Genomic DNA, 13,585 nt, shown 5'->3' on the forward strand with positions numbered 1-13,585 from the left:
AATCCCGTGTGGGCCGAGTGGGACGAGCCCATCTATCCCAGCGACCCCGTACATCCCTACTTCCTCTCTCGTGACTCGTCGAGCGATTGGAGATTTGGAGCGAACCCTTCAGGCTCTCACCGACCGCCGCCGCCGTCTCCCGCCATACCGCCGCCGCCGTCTCCCAGTCTCGGCGCGCTGCCGCCGAAGCCTCCCTTGTTCTCCGGCGAAGCTAGGCCCGTAGGCATGTAGAGAAGGGCCCCAACCAGCCGCCTGAAACCCTAGCCCGAGAGTTCCGTCACATCGCCGACGCAGCCGCCGCCGTCGCACCTCGTCCGCCCGCGGTATGACCTCTGCGCCATCCCCAAGCTCCCCCCGTGCTCGTCCTCGACTCGTGGCCTCTCCGATAGAGGCGAGTTCTTCCCCAAGCCCGGCCTCCCGACTGATTTGCTTGTACTTGCCCTTGAGGACGCCACCTCTCCTCCATTGCTGAAGCACCAAGCTCGCCAACGACTGGTTCGTCCCCAAGGTACCCCACGAGTTCTTGCTGTTTTTACTCTTCTTCCTGCAACTGTCGGTTGTACTAATTTAGGCATTCACTATGGTCAGCTAGGGCATTTGGAAATTAAAGCTAAGTGATGCAGAGTTCTTGCTTGCAAATTAAAGCTAATAATTAGCTCATCATCAAAAATTGTTAGTTTAGCTTAAAAATGGAACCTACATAAAATTTTATAGATATTCAGGGGTGTTCCACCAACTAAATTGTTTCATAAACAGCAAAGCAACATTATTTCAAGTTTTATTGTTCTTCTGAATAACTTAACCAAACCATGTAGTAAATTTTAAAAGAAAAAGTAAACTATAACAATTACCTTTCCATATAATATTTCAAGTTTTATTGTTCTTCTGTTATGATAATGTTGCAGGCCAGTATTAGTTGGTAAACCATGTCAACCTCTCAGGATGAGGAATATGATGTTTCTGAAGAACCTATACTCGAAATGTATTTTCCCCCATCATCCCAAGCAGAGCATTCACAGCGAAGGTCTCCAATCGTGCCTGTTGTCAGCTCTCCTGGTCTCAGATTGTATTTGAGCCCATCATTTGCAAGGCGGAGGAACTCTCCATCTGTTAGGAACTCTCCATTGTCTCTCGCGAATGCGCACACTTCAGCGACCAGGCGGCCTCCAAATGTCGTAGCGTCTACAGCAGGTGTGCATACTTCAGCTGATGCTACCGGTAAGTTCCTTTCTGTCTTTTATGTCTATGAAAATTGTGCTAGCAGTAGCTTTCCTGGTTTGTAATACATGCCTCCTTGTTGATAATGCAGGCCCACCAACTAGATCAAGAAAAAGAAAACTCACGTCGGACATATGGGATGATTTCACTGCTATCTATGATGACAATGGCAAACTTGTGGAAGGTCAGTGTATCCATTGTGAAACCATCTTTCCGACTTCTAAAAAGTCTGGATCTAGTCAATGCCGTCGGCATAGGTTGACCTGCACTGAAAAAGCCAAGTTAGATGAACTGATTGGTACCATTCAGCCCGGCGATGCAAGAATTCCTGCTATTAAGCGGTTTAAGTATGATAGAGATAAAGCTCTTGATGAGCTTGTCAGGATGATCGTACTCCATGAGCTTCCTTTCCGTATAGTTGAGTATGTTGGTTTTAGAAGATTCGTGGCTAGTCTGAACCCAGCCTTCAAGCTTATGTCTAGAACTACTATAAGAGATGAATGTATTGCAGAGTTCAATAGGCAAAAGACACAGCTACTAGAGGTGTTGAAAAATTTGAACTCTAGAGTTTCACTAACAGCAGATCTTTGGACATCGAATCAAGAGCTAGGTTATATTTGTGTTACATGCCATTTTGTGGATAACAAATGGAAACTCCATAAGAGAATTATCAACTTTGCTCACGTTGAAACTCCTCACAATGCCACTAATCTGTTAAATGTTATGTTAAAAACAATGGAAGATTGGGGTATAGATGATAAAATCTGCAGCATCTCTCTAGACAATGCTTCAGTTAATGATTTGATGGTCAGCTATATCAAATCAAACCTGATTGGGAGAAGACTGCTAGCTGGAAATGGTGACATATTTCATCATCGCTGTGCGGCACATGTTCTAAATCTGATCGTGCAAGATGGCCTGAAGGTCAGCTGTGGGGCTATTGATGCCATCAGGGAGAGTGTCAAGTTTGTGAGGAGCTCGGCTCAGCGGAAAGAAAACTTTGACAAAATCGTTACACAGCTTGGAATAACTTGTGAGAAACAGGTCGCATTGGATGTCAGCACTCGCTGGAACTCAACATATTTGATGATGAAGACAGCAAGTGAGTACATTGCAGCCTTTGATCAATTGGCTGTGCAAGACCTTTCATTCAAATGTGCACCATCAGCTTCTCAATGGACAATCGCGGAGGAAATTTGCAAGTTGTTAGTTGTTTTCTATGATGCTACGGTGGTAGTTTCTGGTTCACTATATCCTACAAGCAATGCATATTTCAAAATGCTTTGGAGGGTCAAATGGACGTTGGAAAAGGAAGCATCAAATGCGAATGCCACAATCAGATCAATGGTGCTGCATATGAAGAAGAAGTTCTTGAAGTACTGGAAGCTCTCATACTTAACTATGTGCATACCTATAATACTCGATCCTCGGTGCAAGGTTGAGTTCTTGAACTACAGCTTGAAGGATGATACAGAGGTTGAGGGGCCAAAGTATTTAGCAATCGTGAAGAGGAAATTCAAAGAAATGCTAAGCGCGTATTCATCAGAGCAGATTGGTGACTCGGGAATTCGAAATGAACAAGAAAATCAAGCATCATCTTCAAGTGATCCGTGGGCTAGGTGGAGTCAGCATGTGGGTCAACGCAAGCAGCGAACTAAGCAAAGTGAGTATGATATGTACTTGAAAGATGACCTTGTACCTCCAGATGTTGAAATTGATGTTCTGGAATGGTGGATGACCAATGGACATAAGTATCCTACAATTGCACGTATGGCACGTGATGTATTGGCTGTTCCTGCATCTACTGTGGCTTCAGAGTCAGCATTCTCCACTGGAAGTAGGGTGATTAGCGACTACCGTAGTCGTTTGGCTAGCGAAACCATCACGGCATTGATATGCCTGCAAGATTGGATGCGCCCATCAGGTAAACTATTGTCCTCTTGGCTACTCAATAATGTTATGTTTACTAAATTTACAAATTCTTGTTATGTTTTCAGGTGTAATTGATTCAACCACAATTGTAGAAGATCTGGATAATGAAGATGAAATTCTCAGGGCTAGTACTAATTTCAGGTACGAGCATACCTTAACATGTGTTGCTCTTTGTGGCTAGGTGTTGGGGAAAAGGTTGCAAAGTATATATCCAGAACTGGACACTTTGCAGCTGAACTTGTAGGCTTTCCTAATATCAAGGGTTCCATGTAGGATTTAAGGATGCTCACATGATTTTCTAATTTCAGAGTGGAGAGAAACGAGACACAGGTGGACTCTTGATGAACCTGTTCATTTACAATTTGTTGTGCTGTTAAGGTATGCTTTACATCCTTAGTATTAACCATTGTTCCCTGTAGTAGTAACTGAATGAACCAAGTATCCTCCAGAAACTGAGCCTGATTCTGTTGGCTTTGATTTTATCTGTACTAGCTTACTACTGCAGAATTCCATCATGTGAAATATATGGTTTTGTTGCCTGTTTTTTTCAAGTTCAGTTGATTGTTGCTAACCATGTCTTGATTAATGTCTCAGGTTACTGTCGTGACTACTGTCTCAGGAAGTGTTAAACCAGGGAACCAAGATTCTACTCAAGAGTGGCCTTTCCTGGCAGATGTTTTGACAAGATTTCCTGGCGCAGAACATAATTCCAGCGCTTCCTGCTTGAAGCATACCACAACATTTTCCTCAAATTGATTTAAGCGGCTAGCTGTAGCTTATGCAGTATTCTATTTCAATGAACTTAGATGACTCGATTCTGTACTCTGTAGTACTCTGCTTTTTAATCCTCTGTTTCTTGTTGTTTTTTTTAATTCTAGTACTAGTAGTATATTATGTTGCACATGCCACTATCTGTTTATGTGGATCTTGAGAAACTGTGCATGTGGTGTCTTGTATTAATTCTTCGGCTAGTGTCAAATTTTGTGTTTGCAAATTTTCAATTTATAATTTTTTTATTTGTAATTTCCATGATGGCATATGGGCTCTCAACGAGAAGCATATGTGCACGGAAAGCACATGAGGCGAATGCAAAAACAGCTGGTGAGAACGCAAAGACAACACGGAAAGCATATGTGCATACACCGTACGCACCTAAAGGTGGGATATCTGTGTGACAGGTGGGACATCCCACAGGAGGTCACTTAACTTCTCCTGTTGGTGGGATAATAGGGATAGGGACGGTGGGATAAATGAATGATTAGCCTGGCGGGAGGCGGACGTCCCGATCCCATCCCACCTGAAACGTTATGTGGACCTGTGATACGTTCTCAAATGTATCTATAATTTCTTATGTTCCATGCTACTTTTATGACAATACTCACATGTTTTATACATACTTTACATCATTATTATGCATTTTCCGGCACTAACCTATTAACGAGATGCCGAAGCGCCAGTTGCTGTTTTATGCTGTTTTTGGTTTCAGAAATCCTACAAAGGAAATATTTTCGGAATTGGACGAAATCAACGCACAGGGTCTTATTTTTCCACGGAGCTTCCAGAAGACCGAAGAGCATACGAAGTGGGGCCACGAGGGGCCGTAACCATAGGCCAGCGCGGGCCCCATGCAGGCCGCGCCGCCCTATGGTGTGGGGCCCCTGCGCCGCCTCCAACTCTGCCCTTCCGCCTACTTAAACTCTCCGTCGCGAAAACCCTATTACCGAGAGCCACGATACGGAAAAAGTTCCAGAGACGCCGCCGCCGCCAATCCCATCTCGGGGAATTCAGGAGATCGCCTCCGGCACCCTGCCGGAGAGGGGAATCATCACCGGAGGGCTCTACATCACCATGTCCGCCTCCGGATTGATGTGTGAGTAGTTCATCCTTGGACTATGGGTCCATATCAGTAGCTAGATGGTTGTCTTCTCCTCATTGTGCTATCATGTTAGATCTTGTGAGCTGCCTATCATGATCAAGATCATCTATTTGTAATGCTACATGTTGTGTTTGTTGGGATCCGATGAATATTGAATACTATGTCAAGTTGATTATCAATCTATCATATATGTGTTGTTTATGTTCTTGCATGCTCTCCGTTGCTAGTAGAGGCTCTGGCCAAGTTGATACTTGTGACTCCAAGAGGGAGTATTTATGCTCGATAGTGGGTTCATGCCTCCATTGAATGCGGGACAAAGGATGAAAGTTCTAAGGTTGTGGATGTGCTATTGCCACTAGGGATAAAACATCAATGCTTTGTCTAAGGATATTTGTGTTGATTATATTACGCACCATACTTAATGCAATTGTCTGTTGTTTGCAACTTAATACTGGAAGGGGTGCGGATGCTAACCCGAAGGTGAACTTTTTAGGCATAGATGCATGCTGGATAGCGGTCTATGTACTTTGTCGTAATGCCCTGATTAAATCTCATAGTAATCATCATGATATGTATGCATCTCTATTTGTCAATTGCCCAACTGTAATTTGTTCACCCAACATGCTATTTATCTTATGGGAGAGACACCACTAGTAAACTGTGGACCCCGGTCCATTCTTTTACATCTGAATACAATCTACTGCAATCATTGTTCTCTACTGTTCTTCGCAAACAAACATCATCTTCCACACTATACATTTAATCCTTTGTTTACAGCAAGCCGGTAAGATTGACAACCTCACTATTACGTTGGGGTAAAGTATTTTGATTGTGTTGTGCAGGTTCCACGTTGGCGCCGGAATCCCTGGTGTTGCGCCGCACTACACTCCGTCACCAACGACCTTAACGTGGCCCTTGACTCCTACTGATTCGATAAACCTTGGTTTCTTACTGAGGGAAAACTTGCTGCTGTACGCATCACACCTTCCTCTTGGGGTTCCCAACGGACGTGTGCTTCACGCGTTATCAACCTGCCCTGTCAGCGTCAGCGGAGTCGTCTTACTCATCGCCTTCCGCGCTCGTCATAGCCTACTCGTCTTCCGCGTCGAGTCACGTCGGCGTTAATGCGCATGCTCGTCTTCAGCGCCGCCTGCTCGTTTTCAGCGGCGGTCAAAGGTTGCTCGTCTGCAGCCTTATGTGTCGAGTCGTGTCGCGTTAATGCGCCTACTCATCTTCAGCGCCGCCTGCTTGTCTTCATCGGCGGCGTTAATGCCCGCTAACGAGCTTCCTCAACGGTATATAAACCGTCGTGCGCCTCCCTCGCCGCGCATTCCACCTCCCCTCTCCTCCTCCAAACCTCCACCGCATCGTCCTCCAGCACCCCTAGTCATGGACCACGAAGACCAAGAGAGAGCAGGCGCTACCGACAGGCTGCAGCAGCTACCTCCCGCAGCCGAAGGAGGAGGAGCCCAACGACGAGGACTACGCGGCGGTGATGTACCGCCGCCTAGGGCTAGGGCGCGGCGGCGGCAGTTGCTAATTTTTTTTAAATCTATGTTTTAAAATTTGTACAAATATCGGCCAAATATGGCCGAACTATCAATGAATTTACTTTTTCTTCGAATTTTGTATATTTTAAAATTTTAATTTTTTTTGTATAGGGGCCGCGACTGGCAACCGCCCAGCTCCTATTTTAGTTTTACCGTCGGCGCCCCATATAGGCCCTAAAACGGCTGCGCTGGAGCCCATATCGAAGGGCCGAGTGGAGATGATCTTACACCATGTTGCTCATTCGACCGGGCCCGTCCACTTGACCTTCTGCCTCTTGCCCTCCATCCAGAAAAAACGCGGCCTTCCCTAAAAAAAAATGGGTGAAATTCTCAAGAAAAATAACTCAGGCTGCCCTGCAAAAAGCTTCTTGTATTTTATGTCGGATTCTCTCCCATCCAATGGTTCTTATGGAACGAAAAGCCAGAGTTATCACACGACCTTTGATGGCAAGCTTTGTTCAAAGGTTGTGAACTAGATTCAATGGTGAGGAATTCTACAATGTAGTTGCTCTTATTGCAGGCATCGCCTCAGAAAGGGGGAAAAGGCGATGTGGATTTATAAAGGGTCTTGGGAAAATCATAAGGGATATTAAGTGATTGAAATGCTCTAGCTACAACACTTAGCCATAGGTCATTGGCTTAATGCAAGCTTACATAATTATTTCTTCGAAATTCAAGTTTTATTACTAAAGTTATTTTCATCGGTCTTCGCGGGTTTACTAGAAATTCATAGAGTTCCTTTCCCGCCATGTTCTTAGCTCTCATCCATATGAAGAGTGACAAGCCGCAGTTCAATGCACACTGCATAGACGGCTTATCTTTCCTATAAGTTTTCCAAGTCATATCAGGTTCCTCTCTTTGTAATGCAATACTCTCTCCCTTATCCTTTTTCGAAGGCCCTTGACAAACTCTACTACCCCTCCGGAGACACTAGTGCCTTCATCTTGCACCAAGATGAGGACACTTATACGCTGCAACGACAAGTCGGTCGCCGTGTCTATGATGGAGGCGAGCAGTGATGAGCGCATAGCCAACTCCCACCTAGTACAGACTTTCCCGTGTGCCCCTGTGGCGTTTGCTCTCCTTGAGCCTTTCTCCCCTAAATCTCACGGCCGGCCTCTCTCCCTCCGCCGCCGGCGGCCATGGTGGCCGGCGATTTGGGGGAGGGAGGTCTGGTTTTCAGTAGTGGTAGATTTTCTTCTCGTTATCTCCTCCCCGGCGAATAAAATGGGGGTCGGATCTAGATCCATTGATGCCCTCCTTTTGCACTCTCTTGCTCGTCTCTGCAGCCTGGCAGGTGGTTGGAGAGAGGGTGAAGATGGATCTTATGCCGGCACCTCTCAGCCGGTTCCATGGCAAGGATTTGCTTCGGCTATCCTTGCTCCTTTGTTCCCTTCCTCTTCTTGCTCTAATAATTTCGAGCTGGTGGGCTGTTCTTCTCTCCCTCCCCCTCTGTTCTTAACCATGGTGGTTAGGAAGGAGTTTGTCGGAGGGATTCAGTTTCCTAGTTCGGCGGAGTGGTGCTCCGATCTCTGCAGGCAGTGGACCAATCAACGGTTTTTCCCCTCTTCCGATTTCCGCTGCAGTGCTATCGTGGTGATAGCAGCAAGAAATTTGCAGAGAGATTGGCAACTGAAGATTGTGTTGAAGCTGGACGACTCGGACGCTCGCTCTTCGAAGGTACTGGAACTGATCCCCCAGTGCCATCCGCAGCAGGGGAGTGCGGAGGCTGCTCCCGGGAATGGAATCATGGCGGCTCTACATCGGCTGCCATCCAAGATGGTCGTACGGCGACTGCTCCCACCCTCGTCGTCGGCATCGGTTCTTCCCGGCCGACGTTTGCAGGTGAAATCAAACCTCCAGGCATTATGCCGATTTGGAGGCCCCTCAGCTCCGATGTAGTTGGCTCCCGGCACCTCGCCCCAAGTGGCCATGTCCCCGGCGGCGTTGTGCTTGACTGCATCGAGTCTTGTAGAAGCGGTGGCGTTGGAGCTGGACCCGATGGCGTTTGCTCTGTAACTTTCAAGGTCCGTAGTGCAAAGAGTCTGGGCCTGTTTGTAATCTCTTTTTTCTTTTTGGTCCTCTTTGTAATTGTGCCACTGTTTAATGAAAGCTTCTAGGTCCCTCTGGGACCGCCCCTGTTCAAAAAAAAAAAAAAAAAAAAAAATGAGCGCATAGCCAGCAAGGTCCCCGGTCATTCTTAGGGGTGCGCGTGTGGGGATGGGAGATGCTAGACGGCGGCAAAGATGATCATATAAAGTGAGGGATTAATTAGAGGGATTCCCAGACGGCGGACCAATGAAAGAAGCGGAGTCATGGCAGGACGGGCGGCGACCTGCCCGCAGTCAGTTCGGCCCAACGGTTATGCTGGTGTAGTGGTGGATACGAACGGCGTCAGTGGGCCTTGGGACGCAGCTGACAGCCGACTGCAACACTCACATTGGTCATGCCCCCGAGAGCACGTGGGTCTACCACCAGATAGACACGATGCTTCCTAAAATGAACTCCACACAGTTGCATAATACAAAACTGTGGACATATCACCAGTCGAATATCCACCAAATGGCATATCACGGCATACAATCGTGCAACTTGTAGAATCACTAACTACAAGTTCTTTCAACAACAATAAAACACTGCTAAAACTTAAAGGTGGACAAGATTAAGAATCAACAAACCATGGAAAATGAGAATTGCCACTAGCATCTACTGGATGAATAAATACACCATAAGATGGGTCAAACTTGGTGAGGAAAATACAAAATTCTTCCATGTTGCTGCCACCCAGTCCTACATAAGATGATGACGTTTATTACAATGATCATGAACCCAAAGCTGCTATAATTTGGAATACTTTCTCAAAGCATTTGGGCCCCTCTGCATTTTTCGATTGGAAACCTTGTCATTGAAACGGATGGTCTGGATTCTCTTTCCATCCCTTCACTTACGAGGAAAAAGTAAAATTTACCTACTGGCTGTGCCCTGGGAAAGGATGGCTTCAACGACATGTTTCTCAACAGGTGTTGGCATATTATTAAGGATGGTTTCCATTCACCTTGCCTTGCTTTTTTTTTTACGGCACTGTCAATCTCCAATGCATAAATAACTCACACATGATGACATGACGCTAATCTCAAAAGTTCCCAATCCTAAACATCTTGGAGACTACATGCCCATTTCACTTCTTAAATCACGCCTTAGATTACTCACCAAGCTTCTCGCCGACCGTCTTCAAAAGGTGATCCTCAAAATTGTCCACCAAAACCAATATGTCATCATCAAAAGCAAGACTATTCAAGATTGTCTTGCTTGGAGTTTTGAATTCCTCCGTCAATGTCACCAATCCAAAAGAGTGATCATTGTTCTTAAACTTGACTTCACTAGAGCCTTATACATGATTGAACATGACATGCTCCTATGTATGCTGAAACATTATGAGTTTGTGATCGCTTCATCGGATGGATCAACTCAAGTCTCGCTTCCGGCACTTCTTCGGTCCTTCTTAATGGCTTCTAGACAAAACTTTTCATTTTCACAAAGCTTGTCAACCCAATATCCTCCATCACCCCATCCCATCAGGTTTATTGTGTCTTTCCGATAATCCAATATGCGATGACACCCTCTATGTGTCGTCGTGGTGAACAGACATATGCCATAGGATGGCTTAGATTGGGGCCGAATGGACGCTAGAGGATTCGGGGGAGGGTTTGTGATCAGATGGGATGAACTTCCGGATGGTTTCCTCAAGAACTTGGCCAAGGCCAGAGGTTGAAGAAGAAAGACACAAGGAAGAACTCGCTCTAGATCACTTTCTTCATTGATTCTCACAGGTTACAGGTTTGTGCTTCGTGCCTCGCTACTTCCGTGCGTGCCCGTGAGGAGGGCTGCCCCCTCTCCTTATATAGGGGAGAGGATGGCTTACAATGCAAGAAACCCTAATGGTATCTTTGACTGGACAAACTACTTTACAAAGCTACTTTACAAAGCTACTTTAATCATAGATGACACCGGGGTCTTCTTTAGTCAGGGAGGCTGACGTCCTCCGGCTTCTTTCTCCGTCATCCTCTTCTTTATCGTCAGCCCTTCGTTTAAAGCTACTCCGCTTAGCTCATTTTTGTCTTCTAGCTCCGGAGAGGATCTTTGACCAGTCTTGCCGACATGCTCTTCCTTCCGGTGGCCCGGTACCTTTTCTATCCGGTTCCGGTATTCCTCTCCTGAGGATACCGGCTTAGCCCTGCTCAGCCAAACGCCTATCTTATGCTCCGGTATGAACATTTAACCGGTATCCTGATGGCTCAAACCATCCGGTTTGGCATGCCTTTGGCATACCGGGGGTCATCCCCCCAACATTAGTCCCCGAAGCTGGTATAGTCTGGCGGATCCTATCCAACAGACCATGCCAGGTTCTCACGTCTTTGGATACCGGTTTAATCCATCCGGCGTTGGGCTCGGATCCGGCATCTTTGCCCGGATTTTCATTATCTTTCTTTGCAAATCATTCTCCGGTATCTTATCCTCCGGCATCTTAGCCATTAAACACCTCCTCGGCGAAGTCGAGAATATCTTGGGCCCCGCGCCTGACAGAGACATGCGCACTGTGACTGACGTGCCAGTGTCAGGGGTCACTTCCCTTCGGCTTCTGCGCCAGCATTTATGGCGGCACACCGGATCCTCGTGGCCGTTCCAGATCCGTGTGGCCTTCTTGTGACAAACTGTTTTCCGCATGCGTGTTTGCGCGCCATGTGGTAGCCCGTGGGGTGAACCGTCGCGGCCCACGATCTGAACCACCAAGGCCCAGCGGTTTTCTGGCCCAGATCACCCTCTTCCTTTATAAAGCGAAACCGCTCCTTCTCCTTCCTCTCCTCGCATTCTCCACTTCTTCGCGCTTAGTGCCTTTGCCCTCTGCGCCTCCGCCTCTCCGTTCGCCGTTCAAGCTCCCCCGCCCGACGGACTTCCGCTGCTATTCCGCCGGACGCTGCCGAACTTCGCCGCGTGAAGGACCTCTGCAGCACTCCTGTCGTAGTTGCTGCATTAGCGCTTCCTCGAGTTCTTCCTCACCTCGCCATCGACGGACCTCTTCGTCGGCCGCAGGCTCACCATTTCTCCAGCAAACCCCTTCTTCTGCAGCTTCACCGCCTCAGGTTAGGCCCGACGCGCCTTTACCTCTTTTCTTCTTGCTTTCCAGATCTTGGGGCGGTAGAGTATTTATCCCCTCTTTATTTTGCTTTTTCTCTTACTCGTAGATCTTCGCGCGAGGGTCTTTCTGGGGAAAACTGTTTTTCGGTAGATTCCGGTGTCGCTCAGATCTATATGTCTAGCGAAGAGTCTCTCCCCGCCGCCACCTCTAGTAATCAAGGCAGTAGTACTTCCGACGGGCTAACTGAAGATCTCGCCCGGATGGATTTGGCGTCTCGCCAAGATCAAGAGGCCGGCACATCCAGCCGGGCCTCCGGAAAGGATCTTTCCGGTAAAACACGCGGAGCCTGGAGGGGTTCCGACGTGACTCAGTATGAGATCGACTGGCTTTACCGGTCCAGGAGAATTCCGGAAGGAGTCATCTGCCGGCTTCCAGGTGACGAGATCGAACCGGTGCTCAAACCCGGTGAGGTCGTTGTTTTCCTTGCTCATTTTGAGCGTGGCTTCGGCCTTCCTGCCTCCGATTTCTTCCGCCAATTCCTCGATTTCTACCGACTCCAACCTCACCACCTCCCCGGCAATGCCTTTTTTTACCTTTCTTGTTTTGTGGCCTTCATGGAGGGCTACATCGGCATCCGTCCCGCTCGCGAGACGTTTGCCCGCTTCTTCTCTCTCCGGATCAATTCGGTCCAGGGCAAGGACATTCCCAAGCCCAAACCCCCCGTACAATGCGGGTCTTGTATCATCGGCTCCCGCCAAGGGAGCCCCTTTTTTAAGTTCAACGGCCTCGAGTCTTGCCGGTTATGGCAGACAACGTTCTTCTACGTGAAGAACAAGAGCGCCACCAACCTCATTAACTTGCCGGCGTTCAATCCGACGCCGCCCGCCAAGATCAACTGGAACTACAACCCTGGTACGGATCACATAGAGATGAACCGGGTAGTACGCTTCATGTTGAAGCTGATGAAGAACACCAACATTTGCTCCGATGATATCATCCGCACCTTCATCTGCCGCCGGGTGCTCCCCCTTAAGCACCGCGCTCACAAGATTAGCGAGATGTACGGCCCCGGTGATCCCACCAAGATCACCGACCTGCCCTTGAGCAAAGCGGACGTGGTCCTGAAGGCTAACCAAATATGCCAAACGGACATGCCGGATGACTGGGAGTGGGGCCTTTGCCCTCTCAGCTCCAGAAATCCTCCGTCCCAAGAAGTAAGAATTCATGCGGCTCGGGTCGTTTTACCGGTAACTTTCATACTTGCGACTAATCCCCTTTTTTCCTTTGTTTTCAGGCCAGGGACCGCTTCCCCCGTATTGACTCAGATCCGCGAGGCCCTTGCCGGAAGCGACCTTTGGACAAGTACGACCCGGACCCTTTCATTCACTGGCTGGATCTGAGGATGGGCCGGACTCCAGCCTCACGCCTCGGCAAGTCTCCGCCGGAACCAGCTGGTTCGTCTGACGACCTGACCTTGCTTGAGGTAGCTTTTCTGTTTGATCTCTCATATTCTTTTGTTATTGTTGTTCTGTAGACATTCCCTCAGCCAACGTCAACCCACAGGTTCATGAGCACGTGGCTCCCCTGCAGGCCGAGGTTGGGGATGAGTTCCTGGACAAACTTATGGCCGAAGGCCAGAAGAATAATGCTCCAGCTGCTGGCGCCGGCCCTAGCCATGCTCCTCCTGCCAAACGCCCTCGGACAGAAGTCCTTGGAGGGAAGCAGGTAAGCACGAAGCGCTACAAGCAAAAGCGGATGCCAGTTTCTTCCGGGTAAGTTCTTCATTTCTTTTTTATGTTCTCTCCGTTTTCACCAAGTTCCTTTCCGGTTGCTTTTTTCCAATTCGCTCTTTTTCCTCTCTTTCAGCCCTGC

General features: G+C 47.8%; 1 protein-coding gene across 1 annotated transcript; it reads left to right on the plus strand.

Moving 5' to 3' along the window:
• Positions 1 to 172: 172 nt before the first annotated feature.
• On the plus strand, positions 173 to 4,151 carry LOC139836009 (zinc finger BED domain-containing protein RICESLEEPER 2-like). Its single transcript, XM_071826036.1, has 6 exons — positions 173 to 508; positions 906 to 1,218; positions 1,310 to 3,142; positions 3,216 to 3,291; positions 3,459 to 3,528; positions 3,745 to 4,151. The coding sequence occupies exons 2-5, from the start codon at positions 927 to 929 to the stop codon at positions 3,490 to 3,492; spliced, it is 2,235 nt and encodes a 744-aa protein (XP_071682137.1). The 5' UTR covers positions 173 to 508; positions 906 to 926; the 3' UTR covers positions 3,493 to 3,528; positions 3,745 to 4,151.
• The last annotated feature ends 9,434 nt before the right edge of the window (positions 4,152 to 13,585 follow it).

This window comes from Lolium perenne, chromosome 2 (genome assembly GCF_019359855.2).
Source record: "Lolium perenne isolate Kyuss_39 chromosome 2, Kyuss_2.0, whole genome shotgun sequence".
NCBI classification, from domain to species: domain Eukaryota; kingdom Viridiplantae; phylum Streptophyta; class Magnoliopsida; order Poales; family Poaceae; genus Lolium; species Lolium perenne.

Excerpts from the sequence above, each read along its gene's own strand:
- LOC139836009 (XM_071826036.1), top strand. The coding sequence starts at position 927 with ATGTCAACCTCTCAGGATGAGGAATATGATGTTTCTGAAGAACCTATA. Across the intron at positions 3,143-3,215 it reads AGATTGGATGCGCCCATCAG|GTGTAATTGATTCAACCACA; the intron begins GTAAACTATTGT and ends TTATGTTTTCAG. Across the intron at positions 3,292-3,458 it reads AGGGCTAGTACTAATTTCAG|AGTGGAGAGAAACGAGACAC; the intron begins GTACGAGCATAC and ends TTCTAATTTCAG.